General features: G+C 36.8%; 1 protein-coding gene across 1 annotated transcript; it reads left to right on the top strand.

Annotated features, from left to right (window-relative positions):
• LOC113227098 (coiled-coil domain-containing protein 170) lies at positions 1 to 19603 on the top strand. Its single transcript, XM_026459970.1, has 10 exons — positions 1 to 949; positions 1026 to 1764; positions 1831 to 2003; positions 2169 to 2369; positions 3552 to 3695; positions 6162 to 6266; positions 6667 to 6834; positions 14310 to 14560; positions 18608 to 18805; positions 19265 to 19603. Exons 1-10 carry the CDS (start codon positions 755 to 757, stop codon positions 19347 to 19349), a joined length of 2259 nt encoding a protein of 752 aa, XP_026315755.1. The 5' UTR covers positions 1 to 754; the 3' UTR covers positions 19350 to 19603.
• Positions 19604 to 25222: the final 5619 nt, after the last annotated feature.

Genomic DNA, 25222 nt, shown 5'->3' with positions numbered 1-25222 from the left:
TGTGATTATTTAGTACCCAGATATGGGAAGCGTACGTTATGAATGTCCGCTTCCCATATACTAATAAAAATTTATATTGCATAAATAATGACTTTTATTGTTAATTTTTCTTAGTAGGCTCCCATTCCCCCCCGCTCCCCTACAGATTAATTTTAACAAGACCTCTCGTCCTCGTATCAACTTAAAACAATTTGTACCACCCTGTCGATGCCTTATTTTTCCAACGAACCCAATTTAACACGAACCATTACCCAAATTGAATTTTTTCAGTTAATTTGATGAACCGCAAGCCTTGTTTAGTAAATTGATACTGCATTATCATGTAGACATGCCTTAGCTGCGATGCGCCGCGTTTTAGCTGGCGTGCTCAGTCTCGTACCTCGCACCGAGTTCTCTGCACTCTACACGTCTACCTACAAGTACAATTCATGCTATGAGCATGACATGACCTGAAGATTTTTTTCAACATATTATCTGTATCCCCAAAGAGACCCAACGAAGTACGACAGAACTTCGCTAACTAAGCAATCGAGCAAACAAAATTTTATTTCGTCGTTACCATCCCCGGGTTCATGCAAATTATGTATACGTACCAAGCGCATATCATCGAATATAATAGGATTTCGTGACCCTCGCTGCCTGAAATACCGACCCCTCTCACGCTACACTGAAACAGCAAGTGCTTTCAGTAGTCTCTCGCACGGCACGTTTAACTGTCTTCAGAAATAAAATTGAAGTAAAAATTATAATCGCCATGGAATTCCGTAAGTTATTGAACTTATTACGACAGGTATCTACGTTAGGGTTAAACTGTCCTATCATTCCTGATGCGCATATTAATGGTATAAAGATTTTCCAGATGGAAGCAGACGTCGGGAATGATGTTATAACAGCACTGAGGAGTGATCTAGCAGGGCTTCAATACAAGAGAGATAAGTTAATATCGGAGGTGAGCGTGTAGGCAATTTAATTTTATCTCTTATAATTTTCACAAGAGAAAGAAACCATATCTATCCTGTTTACAGAACAGCGATTTGAAAAACCAAATGCTTTCCCGAGACCAAAGAATACTCGAGCAGCAGGTAGAAATCGACCATCTTCGCGAACAAAATGCTCGCCAAAATGCCATTATATCGTCACTCAAAAAGAAAATACAAGACCTTGAAGAAATGCAGCGTAATCTGCAGGCTTCACAGGGCAGGAGCGATCTCACCATGCAAACTCTGCAAAGAGACAATCGCTACTACGAAGAAAAAGTCAAAGATCTGGAGAAGAAACTTCGTTCTTTAGAACTAGAATGTCACAATGAAGAACAACAAAAGGAAAATGCGCGATGCCAATTCCACGATTTAGTGCGACGTCTCTCTGTCGCACTCGATGCTGAATTCTGCGACACTACACACACTCATTCTCCTGAAACACTCATTATAAAAGCTTCTGAACTTGTACAGGAAATAACTAGACTTAAGAATAGATGTATGAATACAACAGAAAACTTGTCTACAATTGAACAAGATTTGAGAAGCTGTAGAGACGCTCTTGAAAGATCCAATACCGATAAAGACATTTTACAAAGACAGCTTTCTACACAACTCTTGGATATCGAGAGATTGAAGCAAGAAAAAGAGTCACTAGGTGTGCAGAACAGGGTTCTGGAACGTGAGTTGCATGAAGCTAGAGAGAAATTATCACTTTGTAATAAGAATTTGACTGTCGTGACGGATAACGTTAATCAAAATGAATCCCTGATAGTGCAACTCAAAGGTAAAACAAATCCACAGTACACTTTAGGTACAATATGTATATGGACTAATCGAAGCTATGTTTCAGAGGATCTGCGCCACCGCGACGAAAAGTATCAAAGACTTCAGACTGAGTTTAGAAATACAATGGAGTCGATAGCGATCCTACTCAGTTTACCATCGCGATTTGTTGAAGCACACGAGAGTACGATTAAAGATAGGATACGGGAAATTTTAAGTGACAACAAGGACAAATCTGCGGTAAGTTATTCCGAGAATATTAAGACGCTACGGAAAGATACGATGTCATTTTGTTACATATTGCATCATATTATAGGAAGGACCTATGCGTGGCCGCAATGCGTAGCCGACATTTTGTTTTTGAGTGATAAACAGATATTTACATTGTATAATTTTTTTTTGTAGCAAATTGAAGGGCTGCGTGACAAGTTAAGCATGGAAGCCCAGCAGCTGTCTCGCGCGGCCCACTTACATGACCAAGCTACTACTCGCGTCAGGATACTTGAAGACGAAAGAAACATTCTCGAGGCTAAGGTCCACAAGCTGGAGGCAGAGCTCAATAGTGCTGAAATTACCCGTGATTCGCTGCGAAAGGATAAGGCAAACGTATGTATTCTGCTTCAAGCCTTTAGGAATGACGAATCCGAAAGAATTGTCTATTCGGAAAATCGACCAAATGAGCAAAAGAGTAAAATTTTAGTGAAAATAACTGCTTTTTTATTACTTAAATATTTAATATAATATTTTTAATGTTATCATTAAGTGTGTTATTGTGTAATCATTAAATAATGTTTCACGATACGATACTCGAATATTAAATATTATTGCACGATAAAAAATCAATAATAAGTACCTTAAATAATAAATATTGCCACGGATATGCGGTAGTGAACACTAGTAGTGCGTGTCAGTACTGGCATTCCTATCAGATATTAATTAACATTCAGTTCAGCTATTAAAGAAACGACCTCATCACATCTCATGTCCCCTAAGAGGCCAACTAACATTGGTTCTTTGTGTACGTACTTATTTTTGATGCTAACAAAAACGTGAATTGGCATTATAACCATAGCATACTGAGGGTCGTATTCCAGAACTCTACTCAATACTCAAGTCAGGACTTGAGTATTGCAGTGAGCACTGAAAATCATATTCAAGTCCTTGCCATTAGGGTCGTATTTCCAGTGCTTGAAATCATACTCAAGTCCGCTCAAATCCTGACTCGAGCATTGAGTAGAGTTCTAGAATACGACTCTCAGACAAGTATGATAACTCCATACAAACGTAGCAGCGCGGCTTTATTATGCGAATGTGTATGTCCGTACACGGCGCGCAGCAGACGTGCATACATCAAGCAGTATTATAATATGAAGTGAGATTGTTGCTTTAAGGGTGCGTACAGTACAGACCTGGCGAATGTGCGCAAATGTGCTTGTTTGCGAAAGGTTTGCGAGCTTCATCTGTTCGCGTGTCGTTCACGCGCTTCGATATTAACATGAATTTAACTGACAGCACGCATGCAGTGGGCGTGTAGCGCGCGCGCAGCGCACATGATGCTTGTTCGCGGCGCATTCGTCAGATCAGTACGCACCCTAATAGCTGTACTAAAGTTAATATCTGATATATTCAATCAACTGTACACCTACCTTTACTACCTTTTTTACCTAATTATTGAAATTAATCTCTGTAGTGATAAATGTAAAATCAATCGAAACAAATATTTTAGTATACTTCTACATTCCACACATGTTAGCTAACACGGACGTTAATGCGAACTTATTGTTACAGTTTGTGGCATTCCTTGAGCGATTGAGCAGAACGCTAAATATGGATGAGCTGACCCATGACATCGGTATTGAGCTGCACACAGACTCGATAATCCATCGCGCAGAACAATTGGCTCGACTCGAGAGCGATAAAATCGTTGACAAGGTCAGTTTTATAAAGTTCTGACAATTTTAAAGGAATGAAAATATCGTGTATTATATTACAGTTAAGCTTAAAACACAATTATTATTTTAATTCCACTTGTTAACGGGGTTTAATTTCAAAAAGTTCGATTCTTTCTCATAAAATATTTAAACTGTTTTTAAATGTGCTTTATTATTTTATAAGTATCTAATTTATTCATAGTAAATTAAAAAAAGATAACATAGTGCCAGTTTCATAGAAATTGTACATATACTTAAATAATTAAAGAAAAACCGACTTCAAATACCTTACGTTGTGATCAAACATCGGATTTTACTAGTTAGAATTATGTTATCTAATAAGACAAAATATTGCTTGCTACCGATTGTCATATTTCTATAAACTGTAATAACATCATGACTATATATGTATCTATTATGTAAAATTATAAACCACCTGATTTTATAATAATATAAAAATTTGCTTTACTATTATTGAAATTCAAAAACATTCATTTGATAAACAGTACTCAAACGGTATCGTATATGCTACGAGTATGTACAGTTCTGCTTTTGTATTTTGTATGTGTTAACGAGTGTGTGTTTTGCATAGCTGCTATATTACGGATACTACGGTACCCTTCCAAGACTCCGCAGAGAAAGATCTTTCCATGATTTGCCTTATCTCAAAGAAGTAAGACATTTGCATGGCATTTTTTTCGACATAGCAAACTCCTGTTGATTACCGTAAATACGCTACAAAGGTTTTGAACACCCTGATAATAATTTATAAAAACATTAAAGAATGATAGTACCTGCTAATATGAATGACTTTTTTTTTTATACTGGTGACAACACGAACAAATCGTGCACCTGGTGATAAGCAACACGCCTGACCATAACAGTTGCAGTGCCACTCAGAGCTTTAAATCAAACATCTGAGGGGTACTGCCACTGTACCCGTCACCCAAAGACATAAGTTGACAAATCCCATGTGCCTGTAATTTCACCAGCACCCTTAAGGACTAACTACATACATCAGGGCCGTGTATGGGACGTCTACGGTCCGATTTGCTCAGGGGCTCAAAAAAATATCTCTGCGTATATTTTGTATGAACACGTTGACGGTTCCCGGACATGTCCGAGCCGGCGCCGGGACGCGCCCGGAATTCACGTCACGGGCACGGTCCTGATATGTGTGGATAGTCCTTTACCCTTCAAAACATAAACACAGTAAGCAAAGCTCACATTACATTCTGCTTGACGGCAGAAATAGGTAAGGTGGCAATACTTCCCTGGACGAACTCTTTCACAAGAAGCTCTATTGCTACGAAAAAGATATTTCTCTTAAAGTGCAATAAACAAACTATTCTATACAATATGTTCATATCTTCTGGGCCAAAATATATAGGTCAACAATGTTGAAGTTGTTAGTATTGACGGTACTATCATCCTTTTAATTATCTCTGAATTAAATTCCATACTTTCACTAAATGAGACAAAAGAGCATGGTGTAAGCTGATAGATGATTAGTGCACTCATTAAAACCGTCGTTCCAGCTCAATGTTAAATCGCATAGTTTTTTTTAAAGACCCTTTAATGCTGTTAAGGTTAATATCACACTGCTCGACAATGTCGGTTATTTTGCCGATATGACGAAGTTTCGTATTAGATCGCTTTCGTATCTTTGATGTTGCAATTGCATTTAAAATAATCGTGCTTTTAATTGGCAAAATAGCAAACACTAAAGTGATCTTGACCCTTAGGGACCCTTAAATTTATCAATGTATATATTATGCTATTCCGATTGAAATAAGATATAAATTCTAATGCTCTAAGACTGACCTCGGAGCATCACGTGGCATTTCTCTCTGCATCTCAGAGCATTGAAATTTATACCTTATTTGCAATAGTAATAGCATAAAATATACATTGATTAATTTAATGTCTTCTACCTTGCCGTCAGCCGTATGCGTTGGCCCTTAGTAAACGTTCTTAGATATGACGATGACGTCTCGATCTTCCGACGTAATGGAATGACAACCATCTACAGCAATTGTACTTCCCACAAATTAATGCAACCGCTGGTCGACCTTCGTTAAGGATAGCATTTTGCGCCAGTCGTTCGCACTTGTACGCAAATCTGCACTGCAACGAAAATACGTCACGTATTTAATTTTACTTGACATTAATAGATTGGACTTTTAACACTTATCATTAAATAGAAATATTGTTATGAGTAAATAATACATAGTTACTCTATATAATCGCACGCATTCTCTGCAACTTAATGACTTGAGTAGAAAAATATTTCGTGTAACTCTTGTGTTTCTTGCGGTGTACCTATTTGTGTAGGGGGTACCGTTTTTAGTTACCAAGACATATGTGAACGTAATTAGTATTTATTTCATGTTGTTCTCAGTTTGATATGTACTCCGGCCTTAGTCATAAGTAGTAAAACGTATAGTAAAAAAGGATTGTTTTACAGACAGCGGTTGTATATCAGCTACAGCGACGTATTAGGATTCTTCGGGAACAACTGCAGAGGAAAGATTTGCATCTTGATCTTTTGCGACGCAAATTGAGTATTCAAGTAGGTTTTGCGACATGCTTATGTTAATTAAGATTTTCAATACACCCAAACCCAAATTATGATATATAAGCCATGCCATATCTCACTTAACAGCAAATTTGGACGTTGTGTGAATAACGTGCATGAGGGTACAATTTTCGACAAAGCATTTTCAAAGTTCGTATACCTTTAACTGTGGTTCACCTCGTTTTGCATTAATACAAATCTAGCCGTTGTATTCTTAAAATTATTTTAGTACCTAAATCGTCACCTTCTTTTGGTATCAAAGGATTGGAAGACTCAGGCCATCATTGGCGGAAAAGAACTTAGAATCTTGTGCTTGCAAGGATTTATCACAGCTAATCAGTTATGGAAAGATTAAGAAAAAACATGAGGTTAATCTATAAGTTTCGTAAAATAGGAGGAGAGTTCCCGCGTACGTGCTGTACTGCAAGCTGAGCGCGACGAAGCGGTCGCGCGCAGCAAGAAGCTAGCACGACAATGCGACAAACTTGCCGCGCAGCTTAGCGACGCGCGGGCGCAGATACGCGAGCTCAATGCTCAACTCGCTGACGCAGCGGATTATAAGGTATCTTAAATTTAGAACGTTTTTTAACTGCCGCTTTGCCGAAAAGACCCAATAGGAGAGAACGAGGAAACCTCGGCTTAACAGAAATTTGACAACGATAACACAAAATATTAAATAAGCAGTGCGGCCTATACCCTACAGAAAGATAACTTACTAAACAAAGCTGGGTAGTGTTCCAAATAGATGCGACTGCATAGCAGCTTAGATAGCTGTTTTTATTGATGGTTATAAACAACTTCAGCAAAAAAAAATGTTTTTTTCGGTATTTTCATTATCGTTAGTTTCAACGTTACATCACTAATGTATATCAACTATTCGACTAAGGGTGAGGCTAGACGAGCGTAATTTAGTGAGTTGTGAGTTGCGTTTTTTGACTTGCGCAGTTTGCGCTCGACCGAAATTCGGTTGGAGCGCCAGGCGAACGTATTTTATTCAGTTGCTTTTAAGCGTTTATACGGGGTGTTTGTGTCGTAATAGTATAATGGATCCATTAAAAATAGTATGCACTTATAAAGCATTAGAAGACGATGTTAGAAAAGGACGCTAGGTACATCCACACAATATGAAACGATTAAAGTATGGGCAGTTTCATATATTATATACAAGTTTATGTGAACATCCAGATCAATTTGTTAAGTACTATCACAGGCCAATAAAAGTTTTTCAAGAATTATTAAGCCTAGTAAAACCTTTTATTACTAAGTCAGATACAAATATTAGACAAGCTATCAGCCCAGAGCAGAGGAAAGACTAATAATAATAATCAAGTAAGTTGTTGAGCTATTTATATTTTAATCTCCGTACAAAACATTTTCGCAAGAAACGTCTATACTCGCGCGCAACCTATACCAAAGTGACCCCTTCTCACCCCTACCTCCACCCGCGCCAGCCCGTCGCACGATGCGACCGAAAATCAGTCGTCATTACGCCAGTGAGTCGGCAAATAACTCATTTTACGTCGTCGTGTGAAACAAACCGTACTTTGCGTACTTTTACGTACAAACTACGCAACTCCAACTACGCGACTCACATCTCACAAAATTACGCTCGTCTGGCCTACACTAAAGTAGTATTAGTAAACACTACGCGCTTATTTTATAGTAGTATTTTTTTTTATTATGGCAACTTTACAAACTCCACAATTTAGTGTTTCTAGGAAAATATGTATCAAAACACATGTAGAAAAAGACCATTATTTGTATTAAATATTGCGCCTAAATTAACATACTTATTCATTTACAAATCTCGAAAGCATCGTTGCTTGATGAATTTCCTGAAATTCCTGTGCTTTTTGTTTTCTGTACATGAATACAAATTAAATTAAAAAGTGAACTACAATGGCGCGAAAGTCGTGTCTTGGTATTTTTTTCTTCAATTGACATTTTTTTAATAATACATAAAACGCTTGACAATACACGAATTATACACGCCTCCCGTTACTCATGTGTCTAAATATCGTTTTACCTTGTTAAGCAATCTCCTGTCAAATACGCAAGATAAATTTATGGTTTCCTGTCCCTTCCCTTACACATTAGTATTGAATTTATAGCTATACTAACCGGTACCCGCGACTTCGTCGTCGTAGAACAAGTAACTTCGAGTAGCCTAATGTACTACATACTTGAGAAATGATTGGTTCTCCATACAAACTTTAATCCCCTTTTTCACCCGCAGGCCACACCGCGAACGAAGCTAGCTAACGTAGCTTAGCTCACGTAGTTGCATGCAAAGTTATGCTAAGAAAATACGCAGTAAGTAGTGACTGAGGGGAGAAGGGCGACATATTTAACATAGCCAGCGGGATCGTTGGGTCAGTTTAGTTAGCTCGGTTAGCTTAGTTCGCGGTGTGAACCGAACTATGAAAAAAGATGACCCCGCTGCGTGAGTTACGCTAAGGTTCAATTTATATTGCGGCGGAAAGGAATGGAAGCGAATTTTTATAACGATATTGTACATAGCTTAATGAACTTTATGATCAATTGTGTAACGTACAAACTAGATACGACCCAAAGTCTTACGCGAGCATTCTCGAGCATGCGCAAGAATTCCGCGGTAGCTTCGCAGGGTGTCTTGCGCATTAAGATTTACTTTTGTGACAAAAATAGTATATTATGTCTTTGTCCTAGATCCCATATTTTATATCTATACTAAATTCATAAAATTTGGTTTAGCGGTTTAGGTGTGCAAACGTAACAGACGGAGTTACAGAGTTATGGGTTATGCCATTGACTTACAATTATATGGACGTCGGGTCCGCGCTAAAAAGTGTCCGCACTTGTAAGGCGCTAAAATCGTATACAGAGCGCGACACTCCGCTTTAGTCTTCATTTGTTCTACGGACAGCGCGATACTGCGATGACATAACAATTTAAATTTCGAATAGGTTGACTTGAGACATTTTTTTCGTGGTTTTTGTATTAGACCCGTCGTCCATTTATTTGTAAGTCAATGGGTTATGCCTATAATTGTAAGTCAATGGATTATGCTCAAATTTTTTGTTATCATATGTACGATCAGCTGATATATGGTAAAACCGTTTTGTTATAACCTGACGTCGTGGTGTTTATAATGTAATTTAATAGCCATTACTCTAGATAAGTTCTAGTACATATCAGAACATTTCATCATACGCTTGTATGGTGAAATGTTCTTGTTAAAAATGCCAAGTCATAACAAAGCGGTGGGTAAATAACGCTCAGTCATCAAAACCGCGTTTTGAGCATGTCAATGGAAAGTTACTGCGTCATCAGAAACACTAGTATCAAGTAAATTGATCTTGTAAACAAATAGACAATGGATGAGATTAATTTTTTTTTTCGTCTTTGTTTAGGCTTCGAAAAAAGGTATTTTTTATTGTGAAATGATACTTTAGGGGCTCTTTCTCTATTTTTTATTTTCGTACAATTCAAATAGGTTGCTTGAACATTTCAAAGTATTGATTTATTTATAATGCAAGTCACAACTATACATGTTCCACTACCTAAGCAAGTACTTATTGCTATGACACCCTGTAGGGGTATGGCACGTAGTCGCTACTTTTTTAGGTTTACATTACTTTACACATTACAAAATATAATAATAAACACAAAAACTTACCTGCAAATTACTGATGTATTTGACAGTGTTCTATGAAGACGTCCATAGAACACTATTTTAAATAGATAAATTGCGTTTTTTGTCTTGTTTGAAAATTGTTTTAAAATTTATAATATGATTCTGGTCATTGTAATGCCATTGAAACTCCACTGAGATTCTATTGCAATTATGATAATATTTGTCAATGGCATATATTTTGCAATGGCAGTTGAGAATCAGTAGCAGTGATGGCATTCATTCATTCAATCAGTAACGATCGATGGAAATTCCTAAAACTATCATGGAAATTACTATACATAGCTTAATTTTTATCTCGTTTAAAGAGAAATTTAGTCTTCAAATTAAATATAATATGTGGTAACCTATCACAAACTCGAATTTATTTTTTCCGAAATAACGTTTGTTGGAATTTCCATTACCCCGAAAACCAAATTATAACGAAATCGTTGTTCTTTCAGGATGTGTTGGATGTTTATCGCAAAGACACGATTAGGTTCGGTTAGATTAGGTTAAGTTAGGTTTAAAAGAAAAAACATTTTGCTTTCAAAATTAGTTTCGAGGTTATGCAAATTCGAGCAAACGTTATTTCTGAAAAATGACATTTCGGACTTCTGACAGGCAACCATATTATATAATATTAGTAGACTACATCACCGACGTGCCTTCTACTCGCCATTAAAGAGCAGAATACCAAAAAATTGCAATGACAGTTGAATAGTAGCTCGATGGCTAACCGCTAACAAGCCACATCTTTTAACAGAATATGAAACGTACAAAATCCAGCCATTGCCACTATCGACACACAACTGAGATGATTTGAATTACGCGAATTGGGGCACTATCTCAATGGATATAGGGACTACACCATGTCAATTACATTAATCAATTTTATGTGTTTTAGAAACAAAATCTTCCAAGTAACATTGGAAATAAATAAAATACACATGCATAACCATAATACAATGTGTTGATTCTTGCCATATTTACATAGGTCATTCTATATCAGAAACTGAACCCGAATCACGAAAAAAATAAATTCCTATTCCTAAATTCTTATTTTTTTTTCATTGCGGTAACCATGCTTGATCCAAAGGTCATTGTCTTGCACTACACGTCACAGGTACCAGCAACCATTTGGACAATGAACTATGCGCAGAAAATATGCATTTTAGATCTATTTGGTGGTAGGGACAGGAATCGAGCGCGTGATTGGTAGATCATCAGTCGACCTGCCTATTGCGTCTACTTTACGCTAACATCGCGCATACGTTCTAGTTTCTCGCAAAATGTCACGTGCTTTGGTATGTAAACAAGAGTTCGTGCAAAAAAAGCTGTGCAGCTAGGTACTTCTAACAATACTTTCATGTACTTAACCTAAAGTTGGTAAGTACCAAATGTGAGTTACAATAAATCTTTTTTCCGTCAACATTCCTAACTAATGTAAATAATTAATAAATTATAACAATACTAGTACATAAAAATAGGTAAATAAGCGATCGAGAAAGATTACGTATCGCTCGGTGAGGCGGGTCACTGTCCTCCGCGGTGAATAACACTTGGGGATAATTTTACAAAACTTTCCTAGATACAATTAGCCAGAATATTGATCAGAAATTTTTTTAATATTTTAAAATTAAATTATTTAGCATTATTTCTATTATTAATTTCTTAAATATGGCGAGAATGCAAATCAACATACTGTATATGCATTAGATACTAGTACAATGAAATGGAGATTTATAAATAAATGTCCATTTATTTATTCTGCTGTACAAAGTAGATTTACTGGAATAATTTACGCGCAAGGTTGAAACGATTAGTCTCATACCTGATGGCGTGATCTCATAGTGGAACAAGAAATGAATAAGCTTTAGGTCTTTGCATTGTCAAAATATGCAAAGTACCCATTATAATAAATAACTATAAGACAGTGAAACTCATAAAAGAATGCCATTCAATCTCTTTTATTCAACTGATATGGCATAAACTACGTAGAAATATAAATTGATGAAAAGAAAGATAATCATAAAAGTAGCCATCAGTCTAGTTTATTCAAAATAAAAAATGTAGGTAACATCTTAAAAACATCAAAAAATATAAAATATAATAAAAAATATAAAATTAGTAATTTACTCAAATTTCACTTTGCATAATCGTATCAATCAATAATGCAATATTGTTTTGGAATGTCTCTTACTAAGTTATTAACTTCCTTTTCTAATGTTTTTTGTTTTTGTAGTAAATTCAACTGAATTTACGGTTAAACGAACGGTCCAGGGAAGTACCTAACCTATTTCTGCCGCCAAGCAGTAATGCGAGCATTACTGCATTTCGGTTTGGAAGGGCAAGGGTGCTGGTGAAATTATAGACACATGGGACTTGCCAACTTATGTCTCAGGGTGAAGGGCTCAGTGGCAGTGCCCCTAAGATCTTTTCATTTTAAATTTCTGAGTAGCATTGCAACTGTTATAGATAGGCGTGTCGCTTGCCACTAGGCGCACGATTTGTTCATCCCGTCACTTGGTATTATAAAAAAAAAAACAATAATAAATGAGTACGAATGCAATATGGCAACATTTAAATATCTATCGAGGTTAATCGTAACTAACGCATGTAGGTATTTGAGTAGAGCTTACAGATATGATAACTTTGTGTATAGGTTAATTAGCTGAATGTTAAATACGCTTTAGGTAGGTAAAATGAGATAAATATTCACATAACGAGTAAAGAAACTTCTTTACTCGTTTCCTCAAAATGACTTTAAATTTTTTAGGAAATGAAACTATTTTTCCGGATTTAAATCGCGTATATTTGTTTTTTCAAACAAACCGACGTTTCGGGCCCTTTACCAGTGAAATATATTATAAGGAAAATGGAAATCCTTATCCTTTTATATACATTTTTAAGACTTTAAAGGTCTAAAATATAGGAATGCATTGGTCTTCATTAAAATAAATTAATAAAATTGAACAAAATCCAGACATTATTTAAAATAAAGAGATTCCATATTACATTCTTGCTTTGTAAACAATAGGAAGTTCGGTAACTTTCATTCGATAACTGTGTTCTAAATAACGTTTGAAACCTTTGCCGGTCGAGAAGTACGAGTAATGGTACGGGTGTGACGTCATTTCGGTTCGGTTTCGAATACAACAAGTAGACGTTCGATTCAGGTGTTGTGAATTAAAATGAAAAGAAATCATACGATATCTAATAATGTAATATAAAATATCTAATCGAATCGGTCGACAACACAGTTATCGTAAGGTTCTGAATCGACCTGCTGGTCTCATAGTCACGGTTTTTTTTTTATTCGGATATTCTTTGTCCACGGATTTAGATCCTAGAACATAGTTTCGTGTTGTATAAAATATTAACTGGTTACTTAAATTATATATAAAATAATAGATAATATCATGAGAAAGTTGCATTTATTTATAAACAATCACATCAAATCTCCCATTACAATTCATCAATAACGTAAATCATTTCCATTATGTAGAGGCTAACAATTTTAAAGAATCGGATAACTCAACGGTGATAAAAACGTCTTATTACACTGGTTATAGTATGTCCAGATATCGCACGTGACAACTAACATAGTATTATCTCAAAATGGCTTTAAGTTATATTAATATTACCTATTTAGTTTTAAAGCGACAGTGTTGGCCTATCACTTTGAAATTAAATCGTATATGAATGACACGTCATTATAGCGAAATTTTGGAGATAAATTATTAATATAACGCAATTTTGAGGTAAAATATAATATAACCCAATTTTTTATATAATACTATGTTAGTTGTGAAGTGCGATATATAGAAACCAGAAAATATGAAGCGAATAAGTTAAATACTTATCGTATTTCCACGACATCACTTTTTTGCAAAGTTATTATGTTTATAATTTTACTGAGTATTGATGAAGGAATAGTAAAACTTTAGTAACTAAGAAATCTATGCATTTCTACAGTGACCGATAGATAACCGTTATATGGGTTTCAGAGCTGTGCATTTTAGCACGTCAAGCGTTCGTATAAGGTTGAATTTACAATGTATGAATTTACAATGTATACTCATAAAAATTTCGGTACCCGACACCGGTTAAAATACATAATATTGTAAATGAATGCATTTTGTACAGCGCCTCTAGCGGTCACAAGATGAAGTACCATTTTGTATACAAATATTTTATGGATCACTAGCGATACCTGTCACGGACAACTTCGGTACAATTCACATATATCTTTAGTAGAAAACGGTAACGTTATGACACAACTTTTGTTACATTTAATTAACTTTTGTTACATTTCACCTTAATTTAAAATCAAAACTAAACATTGTGCTTGTCTCTTATTCCTATCCTTTTTTCTCCTACAGATAACGTCATTAGAACGAGCACGTAAAGTAGAAGAACTTCAAAAGAAATTAGACGAGGCAGAATTATTACGATCGCGGTACAATCGCAAAGTACAGCTATTGAAGGATCAAGTACGGGCGACCGGAGAGACGTTTGAGCAAGAACGAAACAGCAGTGAGCATCAAATCGTAATGCTACGTGACGATCTTGCCAGGACGAAGGAGACTTTGGCGGAGTTTCAGAGAAGGGAGGCACAACTTACAAGTTTTAGGTACCTAATACATACCAACTTTATATTAACTAAAGGACCGTTTACATGGTCTAACTTAACCGGAAATAAATTTGCGTTATGGCGCGCTTACACTAGATCGACAGGTCGGTATTTTGCTCGCTGAAGGCGGCAACCTACACAGTGTACACACTGAGTCGTTTCATTGCTGTAATTGACCGAGTCAACTAGGTGTAATCACGGTCAGGTGATTCGGTCCCCTTCCACAAGCAACGGCCGACCAAATAAGTTTCAATGTGTCAGCGGCTGCGTTTCACAACAATGCGCCGGGGAAAATCTACCAACTCGATCAGATTGTTGAACGTTCCAAACGGTTTGTTATGTATAAAAGGCGATTCGGTGTAAATGAGTCGACTGGGCGTGCTTCGGCAAGGGGAAGTAGTCTGCCGAAGGCGGTAGTTGAGCCTGTGTAAACACGCCATTATACTCGACCGTGCAGGCGCATTTTAAGGCTTCTTTCAGATGACGACAGGTAACGCGCGGTGCGCGCAAGTACTTGCAGAGGACTATAACGCGCGATTATCTGAACAGGTACACCGCCAGTGCCTATAAATCTAAACGCGCGTTTTGGAGTATTTTTTCTGAACGCGGCGGTACTGGACGCTAACACGTGGTGTAGGTACATATGTACGAATGTACGTAAAACGTATGAATATCCAGACGCGTGGTTTGAACACGTGCGCCTAGCCTTAGCAATCACGTGTTCCGCTTACTTTTTTTGGCGTCCTAAGCTCTCAAATTCTATATTAATCAAGTTAGGTGCGCTTAAAACTTTTTTCGGTAACAAATTAAAACGTCGTCACAGTGTGTCGATGTGTTGTTTTCCAGTTTTTTATTTATAAAATTTTGAGTTTTATTACGTACGGTTTTAATTTCCATAATATATTAGCGTATTTATCCAACAATATATGTAAGTGGACTAATAAATAAAAAAAAATTTTGATGAATCATCACGAGGTTACCCACAAGTCACTCTGATCACTCCTCGTAATTAAAGTGCGAAGGTTTCTTACGTATACGCGTAGTAAGGAAATTGGCACAAAATCACTTCTTCAAAATTGTAATCGTTAAACACCTAAGTTGATAAATGGAGTTACTAATCATGATGCAATTTACTCAAAATCAAATTCATTCGCGAGGTCAACCCTATGAATACCAACGAACATCTTTATGTTGTTTACCATGTATAGCAATACAATCAACGAGTGGGAAATAAGCAAAAATCTTTATCTTTTTACGTCTGTCCTGTCACTCAAGGGTTGAAAGATGAATACGGCAAATCAGTCGGACGATGGAACCGAACAATGGATAGCTTGATGCGAATCTCGCATCGCGCTGACACGGTTGATCGATGATCGAAATAAGTACGAGTCAAAGGTACACCACCACGGCGCCTTATTGATTATCATCCTTCCCTATTGCACCTATTGCGTTGTAGGGTTATTACGAACATTGGATTTTAATTATTCAAAAGACTTCAGTTATTTGACTTAAGTATATATATGAAGAATATCGTCGGGGATAGTGCAATTACGCGTAACTAGCATTTGATTATGGGTCTCCATTTCGGTGATTTACCGGAATCTATTGTCATTAGTCCGTAGACAACATAAATTAATGCTTACTGTGCAAAAATGAAAGTCTTAGCCATTGACATAACAAAGTAATAATGTTACCTCTCTCGTGTGAAATTTGGTTTGGTGCAGAATCGCGCTTTTTACCAATACTCCATACGCGGATTTGCACTTTGTTTCTTTGAGGGAAATCTACCTTCAAAATAGGCCAGTGTTAATCAAATAATTTCAACTTAAGATGCTTACATATTTGCTCGATTTTTAACGTTCGTTACACCTGTTGATCGGTAAATATCAAGGCTAAATTCCAACAAATTACTAGGCACCTGCGCCTAATTTCAATTCCTCAGTGTCGATCGACAAAAAATACCTTGTCGATTGTCTGTGGCTTACACATTTACTCAAATTTGTCTGATCACCCGTGTCGATCGTCAAAAATCGGGCTAATCCGTAGGCACCTTTATTCAGTGTTATTTCAAATTTTGATCCCAGACATATAGGATTTTTAAGAACTAATGTCTTCTACCATTAACCTTCTCAATGCTGTCAGTATCAAAGTTATCATTTAGGAATTCAAATTTGACATATGGGTAATTCTTCTGCTCTGCCTTACCTAAGAGTGGTTACACGTAGCTACTTTTAGCAGCGATGCAAGCGCGCGATCGCATCGTTACACTTGCGATTTATAGGCGATGGCATCGATGCAAACGCGCGACTGCATAGATTCAAACGCGTATATCATAGATGCAATCGCCTATAAATCCCAAGTGTAGCGCTGCAATCGCGCGTTTGTATCGATGCACTCGCGGGCTTGCATCGCGTTTGCGTCGCTGTTTAAAATCGCGCGCTTGAGTAGACGATTAGCGACTGCATCGCTGCTAAAAGTCTACCGTGTGTAACCGCTCTAACCCCGGTATCTATTTCATACAGGTATTTACATACTTGCTATGAGTTATAATATAAAAAAAAAATACTTTTATTAGCTGCGTACCATTCTTATACAATTTAACGTCTTCATTAGATCGTTGACCGTTTGTTACAACCCTAACTTATGCCAAATGCATCTGCGATTGTTAAATTGCGAATTTATAATCAACGCTATGAGAAGGTTCAATTTTTGCAAACAATTCATTCGTACATAAAACAGTTGCGATTTATATCTTCATCGTGTCGCGGAGAGAAATAAAACATACTCGGGCGAGAGTTTACGACTGGAAGCCGCAGGCTATTTTTGGTTTAAGTTTTCTTTAAAAGCCTTTAGAGCATATCCGTGGTATAATAAATTAATTTTAATAGCATTAATAAATATTGCCAAGTCTAACCATTTGGTATATTATAATTAGAAACATTTTTTTTGTTCATGAGTTTTTACCTTCTTATCGTATCGATGGCACGCGCTATAATGTTGGCCATCATGGTGACAGGATTTGCCAATCGTACGCCGGACGTACAGGAAGGGAATATTTGCCTAAGCCCCGTTGAAAGTTCATAGGGCACTAAAGAGTTTTCTTAAAATATTATATTACTACAGCCAATTAAACAAATGTGGTGTTCGAGTTAAGTCACAGAAGTGACACTCATTTATGTACATAACTCATTTGAAGCATGCTAATAATACATGTACAAAAAATCAGAATCCTTCGTTGATCATACTACGTGTATTTTAATGGATATTTAATTAAAAATATATGCATTAGTAGCTATTGTAATCAGAATTCAGTTTTAAGTGTAGATACACTGTCTTTTGCTTATTAATTTTAGGGAAACATCAGTTTATAATGTTGACTTGTTACTTATTTAACCGTTACTATGTAATACATACATATTATCGGCTAAATAGCGATCGTAAATCGGTTAAAAATCAATAATTAATAGTGTACGTGGGCGAGCTTATCCCATACAGGGAATCCTTCCAACTAACCTTTGAATAATTGAGTTCCTAAGTCGGCAATAAAAAAAATTAATTAATTAAATGCTACATAATACACAGACAAATTTATTATATCAAATGTATACACGGATACATATACAATTATGTATATATTTATACGTTAGTAAATTATAAGTCCTATAGTAAAATGAATGTATAAAATATAAACTATAAACAAATATAATGAAATTTTAATGAAACAATCGATGTCTTACTTTCTCAACCACGTATCTTAGAGTGATTATTCAGGACATAGCAAAAATTTTTCTTTATTTTAAATTTCTTACCAAGGGTGTTAATTTGGATGCATTGCTTTAAGAATAGGTAAAAGCCAGTGTGTGAATATGAAGTGTGAAAATGTGATGCGAAACAAGCTTGCATATTTTGCTTTTCAGTTACTTTGTGCTTTAAGATACGAGTTTGAGAAAGTAAAGCGAGAGTTTGGGAAAATAAGGCGACGAAATGTCAAATGTAAATAATAGTTATCTTTATACTTATATTTAGCAACTTTCTTTATTTGTTCAGAAACTCGATAGCAAAACTGTTGGGCATCCTAGTGCCTGCGTCGGTCTCTGACTTCGAGATGGTATCACGACTGCAGAAGTTAATCGACGCACATCACGATTTCACGACGGTCTCCCGCCGATATGATGATCCTGCCCTCCTCCGGGCATCTTCCAGATCGCCACCGCCTTCGAGATGCAGAACTAGAACTCCTGATCGGTAATACTTAAATAAGTTTATTTATGAACTTGCAAGTTCCGCCCGTATTTCTTTCTATAAAATTATATCTAAAACATTTTTAGCACCGAAAGAGCTCCTTGTGAAAGAGTTAATCCAGGAAGCACTGGCACCATACCTATTTCTGCCAAACAGTAATGTGACCATTACTGCGTTCCGGTTTTGAAGGGTAAGGTTGTTGGTGAAATTACAGGCACATGGAACTTGTCAACTTAGTTTTAAAGCACTAAGTGGCACTACAACTGTTAACGACAGGTGTGTCGCTTACCACCAGGCCTACGACCTGTTCGTTCCTATAATATTCTTTGTTCTTGCTGACTCCTTTTAACACCCGAATCCCAGTTTATGTCCGTTACAACTAGTATTTAATATAGTTTTATTGTTATAATAAATATTATGAACTATGTCTGAAATTGAGCACATAAATTGTATTGCATACAGCTCTCTTCGTTATGACGACTCCGGGTACGCAGACCCCGCGTTCGACTTGGAGGACGATTTGTACAAGCCCCGGACTGGCATGTGACAGTCTCGACGCCGCGCCCGCTTCTAGACCAACAATAAACTCTTGCCTATAAGCACTCATCTCGTCCTATTACTGCAGAATTCGTTCTGTGACGAGAGTTCTAAAACAAATACGCCAAAAACTTCCTCCACAATAAATAGTTGTATTTATTATATTATTTTGAATCTGCATTCGTACTCTGATGTATATAGTAATTGATCGACTCAACGTTCGAAACTACTAAAAATAATTGAATATTAAAAACTCAACTTTATCCCAAAAAATTTTTACGCCTATTTTTTGTTTCATTGAAAATGATGTTTTTACGCTGAAACAGCGTTTTCTTTTCTTTTCAAATATTGAGATATTTTTAGCGGTATTCGAAAGATCAGATGAATGGCACTACATATATCAAAAGAAGTGTATAAAAAAATACTACTGTCTGTAACTACTTTAAAATATTTTGAAGTAGTCACAGACCTGTGTCTCTAAAGGACCGACTGCATGGCCGAAGTCCACTGAAAGTACTCTCCATGTAGACGGGCCTTTAGCATTCTTTCAAAGTAGCTCTAACTACTACGTTCAATTGTCGCTACGTGTATGAAGTAATTCTAATTATGTCAAATAGCCACTTTTATCTATAACCAAAGTTATGATAGTAGTAGTGATTAAAATAAATTATTTATGGACCGTTTTCAAATAAATTTTATTGATAATTACGTTGGAATAAAGTTGGAAAGCGGCTGTTGATTACGAAGTATAATTTATATTAAAAAATCAAAAGCGGAAAATGGTGTTCATATATTATAATAAAAAAGTTTACTGTACTGTTTTGATATTAATAACAGCACAAAAAATAAACTAGCGATGCCTTGTTGTAATATAATAGACAAGCTTTAATTTATTTGCTTATTTTTATAATAGCAATTTTTTCTGTTCAAACGTCTTCCTTTTATGTATAATATTTTTTTTGTGATATTTTTATCAGGCTGTTTTTTTATTATATAATATACATACATTAAATGTAGTAAGCATTAGCTCCTAGAATGATCTCAAATTTAAATGTACAAATGTGACTGAAACAAAAAAACGTAAATATGCACTTACAGTACAAAATTGTAGCGATAGCGATAAATATGTAGTCGTATATCATAATTAATTCATTTTTAGTACTTGATGATGATGACCTCGTTGGTAGCGTGCTTGCCTCCTATATAGGAGGTTCAGGGTTCGATTTCCATCGGGGGATAGTTTACTTACTTGTTTTAACTATGAAAGCAAACACCATGAGGAAATTCAGATTTTAGAAAAGGTTCACGTATCATTTCTTAGACATGTAACAATCGGGAAGGTAATGTAATATGGCCTAAACAGTCTTATAGCAATAAAACGTATATTTGTCTTTTATTTGTTTTGTTTTATTTGTTTGATTATGTTTGATAATTATATTATATGATATTCTTGGTTCTACCCTTTTCATCGCATACATTAATGACCTATGCCAACTACAGCTTCCAAACTGCAGGATCATCACCTATGCTGATGACACAGCCTTATTAATACATGGGAAGAGGTGCGTGTACTGGCAGAGAACGCTCTAACTGCGGTAATGAGATGGCTGTCCTCCAATTTACTCACCATCAACTTGTCAAAAACCTTTTTTCTTCCATTCGTGCTCAAACAAACTTCAGTCCCACCCCCTAATGCATTTTTTATAAAGGCCCATACTTGCGTAACTCCAAGTCATAATTGTACCTGTCCTTACACTACAGCCACTAAGGAAGTTAAATATCTCGGTGTAACTATTGATCAAACCCTCAGTTGGCGCAATCACATAAATTCTTTGACTACACGACTTCGTAAACTGATCTGTTTTTAAAAACCTCCGGCAAGTAGTTGATGCTGACACCCTCCACATGACTTATTCTGCCCTATGTGTGTCCTTGCTTACTTACTGTCTTACGGTTTGGGGTGGTGCGGCAAAAACTATTATGCTTAAACTGGAAAGAGCTCAGAGGTCAGTCTTAAAGGTTATGTTTAAAAAGCCTTATCGGTACCCAACTTCTCTATTATACGACGACTCCTCAGTTCTATCAGTAAGGCAGCTATACGTACTACAGTTGATCTTACAGAAACATATGCTATTAAAATATGACCCTACATACCTTCGCATACGTATATGCAATTATGTATGCCCTTACAGGCATCATAGGACTACTTTGGCTGGAAGGCACTTCCATGTTCTCAGTGCTCGTCTATGTAACTTCATTAACAGTAAAATAAATATATATTCTCTTTCCCGTTACGAAGTCAAGAAAAAATTGACAACTTTGTTAAAATGCCATGATTATGATGCCACAGAGGCGATGTTATTGTAATCTCACAAATTTTATTTAAGTGAATAATGAAACAATTAGGTTGTGTACCTCCATCTAAACTTTTTTGGTATCCGACTCTCCTAATGTTAAGACCTTATATGCATCCAGAAGCAACAATTATAACGCACCCTCAGATATGTCACACACATACACTGATTGTTGAATCAGTATCACTCACAACACTCTACACTTACTCTCCACTTTCTTGATACACACTGCGACTTATTTATCTAACATAGTTTAAGTCTTCTATAAACTATACTAATTCTTTGAACATCTTTCTCATATTTTATTCTTTTCTAGGTCCCAAATGAACAGTTTTTTGTACTGGTTTTGGGACTACAGAGTTCCTTTTAGTTTACCTGTAAGCCATTTGCTGATAAAAATTCGATTGATGCTTGCCCGCCGTGGCGTCAACGGTACTGTCTGCTAACACAGGTTAAATCCTTTTGTGGAGTCTGGATGTTGCCTGTCTGGTTGGCAATCAATCAATAACTAATAATTAATGTATTATTGCTATACTATTTGTAATGGCTATCAATATAGTTATTATTATTATTATTATTTACATTTGTCTGACCTGTCGTGTAGTGATGCGTCAAAACGGTATTGGTTTCATACACAACACAAGCCGTCACGTCAAATCGCGACACACAATATAAATATAACCATATTAAAAGTATGAAACCAATACCGTTCTGACGCGTCACGACACGACACGTCAGACAAATGTAAATCTAGCTCAAACACGGTCAGCGTCAAAAATATCACCTGTCCGACGACATTGATGACAATCTACCTGCAAATTAACGTCTCGCGTGCTTTGGTTGACATCTAACAACATTTGAAAAAAAAAACTCTTTAAACTAATTGTAAGAATAATTTTTATCAGTATAGATCATTATGTCACTGTACCTGACGAATGTTAACAGACAAGTCAAAACTGACAGATTGTACTTTAGTATTTAGTAAAGTGGCGGCGATCAAGCGTACCTATTAGTATTCTCGCGTTCACTCAGTTTAAAAGACAATGTCAAGTATGAAGCTTCATTCGCATCATGCGTCTTTTAATTTGTAATTGTAATTTTTGTAAGAAATGTGGAAAATAAATAAATTCATTTAATTATTATGTCTATTATAATTTGGTCGAGTATTGCTTATTTGGCGGTAATTGTTTCGGACAGATGTCGGATGCACACCGAGTGCTACATGAGCTAGCGCCGGCGTTGCCTCCACTCCTTTCTGTTGAATACCATACAGTGACCGATGCGGAGGGAACGTCTGCAGTTTATGTCACGTCGACACAAACTACATGTTACAAAATAGTTTTAGTAGCAGTAGAGCTCCTTGTGAAAGAGTTCGTCCAGGGAAGTACTGCCACCTTATCTATTTCTACCGCCAAGCATTAATTGCAGTATTACTGTGTTCCGGTTTTGAAGAGTAAGGGTGCTGGTGAAATTACAGGCACATGGGACTTGTTAACTTCTGTTTCATAGTGACGGGCGCAGTGGCAGTGCTTCTTAGATCTTTGCTATTTAAAGCTCTGAGTGGCACTGCAACTGTTATGGACAGGCGTGTAGCTTACCATCAGGTGCACTTGTTCGTCCCGTCACTTGATATTATAAAAAATAAAGTACGCAGAACGCATTGATGGCAGAAAACGTGCAACGAAAAACGCACCAAACAAATTTTATTTTTCCCATCGTACTTAGTTAGCGCCACTCTCTATACCGGGTGTAACAGAAAGGTGTGGTCATATTAAAGGACCCAAATGTACACTTGATTTAGACCCTGTGTGCAAAATATCAAATAAAAATAAGTGACTTTTAATGTTGATATAAGTTTAATTATGTTTGTATAAATAGTGATTGTCCGAAACAACCACTGCGTCACAACTCTATTGCTAGCTACGTTACTACGACTTCACAAATTCATTCATGAAACCTGGGCGGGGCGAAAGAACAGCTGACTACAATTGAAATGCCATTGTAAAAACATGATTTCAATATGTTGATAATACGTTAATATTAAGTAACAAAATCTTTAAATACCTAGAAAAAATCGAATTATTTCTAATAATATTATTTTATGCCATACCTAGGTACGCGTACGTACTTATTTACATACAATTTAAAAAATATTTATTTACTTATTAAGCCCGTAGTTACGCACGCCTTCATCGTATACACATTCTACATAGTTTAGTATTAATACATTTATTTACGACAATTTTACAATAGTGGATACTTTTTTAATTGGTACTTACCTACTGTTCAATTCATACACGTTTTAATGAATTTCCTACGAATTGTAATTCACTGTTGTACAATGTACGAAATATTGACTTGTTTACGATAATTTTGAATAATAAGTACAATCAATGCACGCACTGCTGGAACATTTCACACATTTACAGGTAAGGTTCAAAATGCCGACCTCCATGCAATATGCATATTTCCGTGCGTCGGTACAGAGACTGCTCTACTCTTTGAAGCATCTGCCGAGTGATTTGACTAAATGCCATTTCGATCCGCTGCCTCATTTCTTCTGCGCTTTCACAGGACTCCGCATAAACAATATTTTTTATATGACCCCATAAAAAAAAATCGAGCGGTGTCAAGTCTGGGGACCGCGCTGGCCAGGGTACAGGACCTCCCCGCCCAATCCACTGCGGGAAACGGTCGTTCAGATGGGAACGTACATTTCGAGCAAAATGTGCGGGTGCTCCATCGTGCTGGAAAGTCATCCTGTGTTCCATCACGAGTCTCACGTATTGTGTCACTGGCAGGGCCATCAGAACGTCATCCAAGTCTTCTGTTAGGAATCTTAAATAATTGGCCCCATTCAGACTTGCCGGCAAAAACACTGGACCGATGACGGCACAACCTATTATACCAGCCCACACGTTAATCCGCCACTGGTGTTGAAAATTTGATTCCCTTGATACGCGGGGATTCAAATGAGTCCAAAAATGTTCATTATGCATATTGATAATGCCCGCACGCGTAAATGACGCCTCGTCTGTCCACAGTACCGACGAAGCGAAGTCGGGAGACCTCCCAATCTGGTCGCGGTACCAGCGGCAAAATGCCAAACGTGGATCATAGTCCGCTTGTAACAGCTCCTGCGTTCTTTGAAAATGGTATGGGTGCTGGCCATCATCCCGTAGCACACGCCACACACTCATATGGTTCACACCACCAAAGGCTGCCGCAGCACGACGAGTACTTGTCTTTGGATTGCCGAGAAAATGTTCCAAAACATCTGCCTCGAATTCTGGGTCTCGTGAACTCGGCCGGCCTTCAGAACTGGAACCACGGAACGATCCACTATTATGAAGTCTCATAACCATCTTCCTGAAGCATTCCAGAGTAGGAAATGGTCGACGTCGATTTTCTGGGACGCCATCAATAAACTTTGCCCAATACATTTGGCGAGCCTGGCGCAAGCTCCCATCGGCTGCGCCTACGCACAACATCATCTCATAGTAATCACTATTGCTTAAGCGTGACATAG

Source organism: Hyposmocoma kahamanoa, unplaced genomic scaffold (genome assembly GCF_003589595.1).
Source record: "Hyposmocoma kahamanoa isolate Upper Pololo Valley unplaced genomic scaffold, ASM358959v1 202, whole genome shotgun sequence".
Classification (NCBI taxonomy): Eukaryota; Metazoa; Arthropoda; class Insecta; order Lepidoptera; family Cosmopterigidae; genus Hyposmocoma; species Hyposmocoma kahamanoa.
Note: the sequence above shows the minus strand (reverse complement) of the source record. Positions and strands in the feature narration are given on the sequence as shown.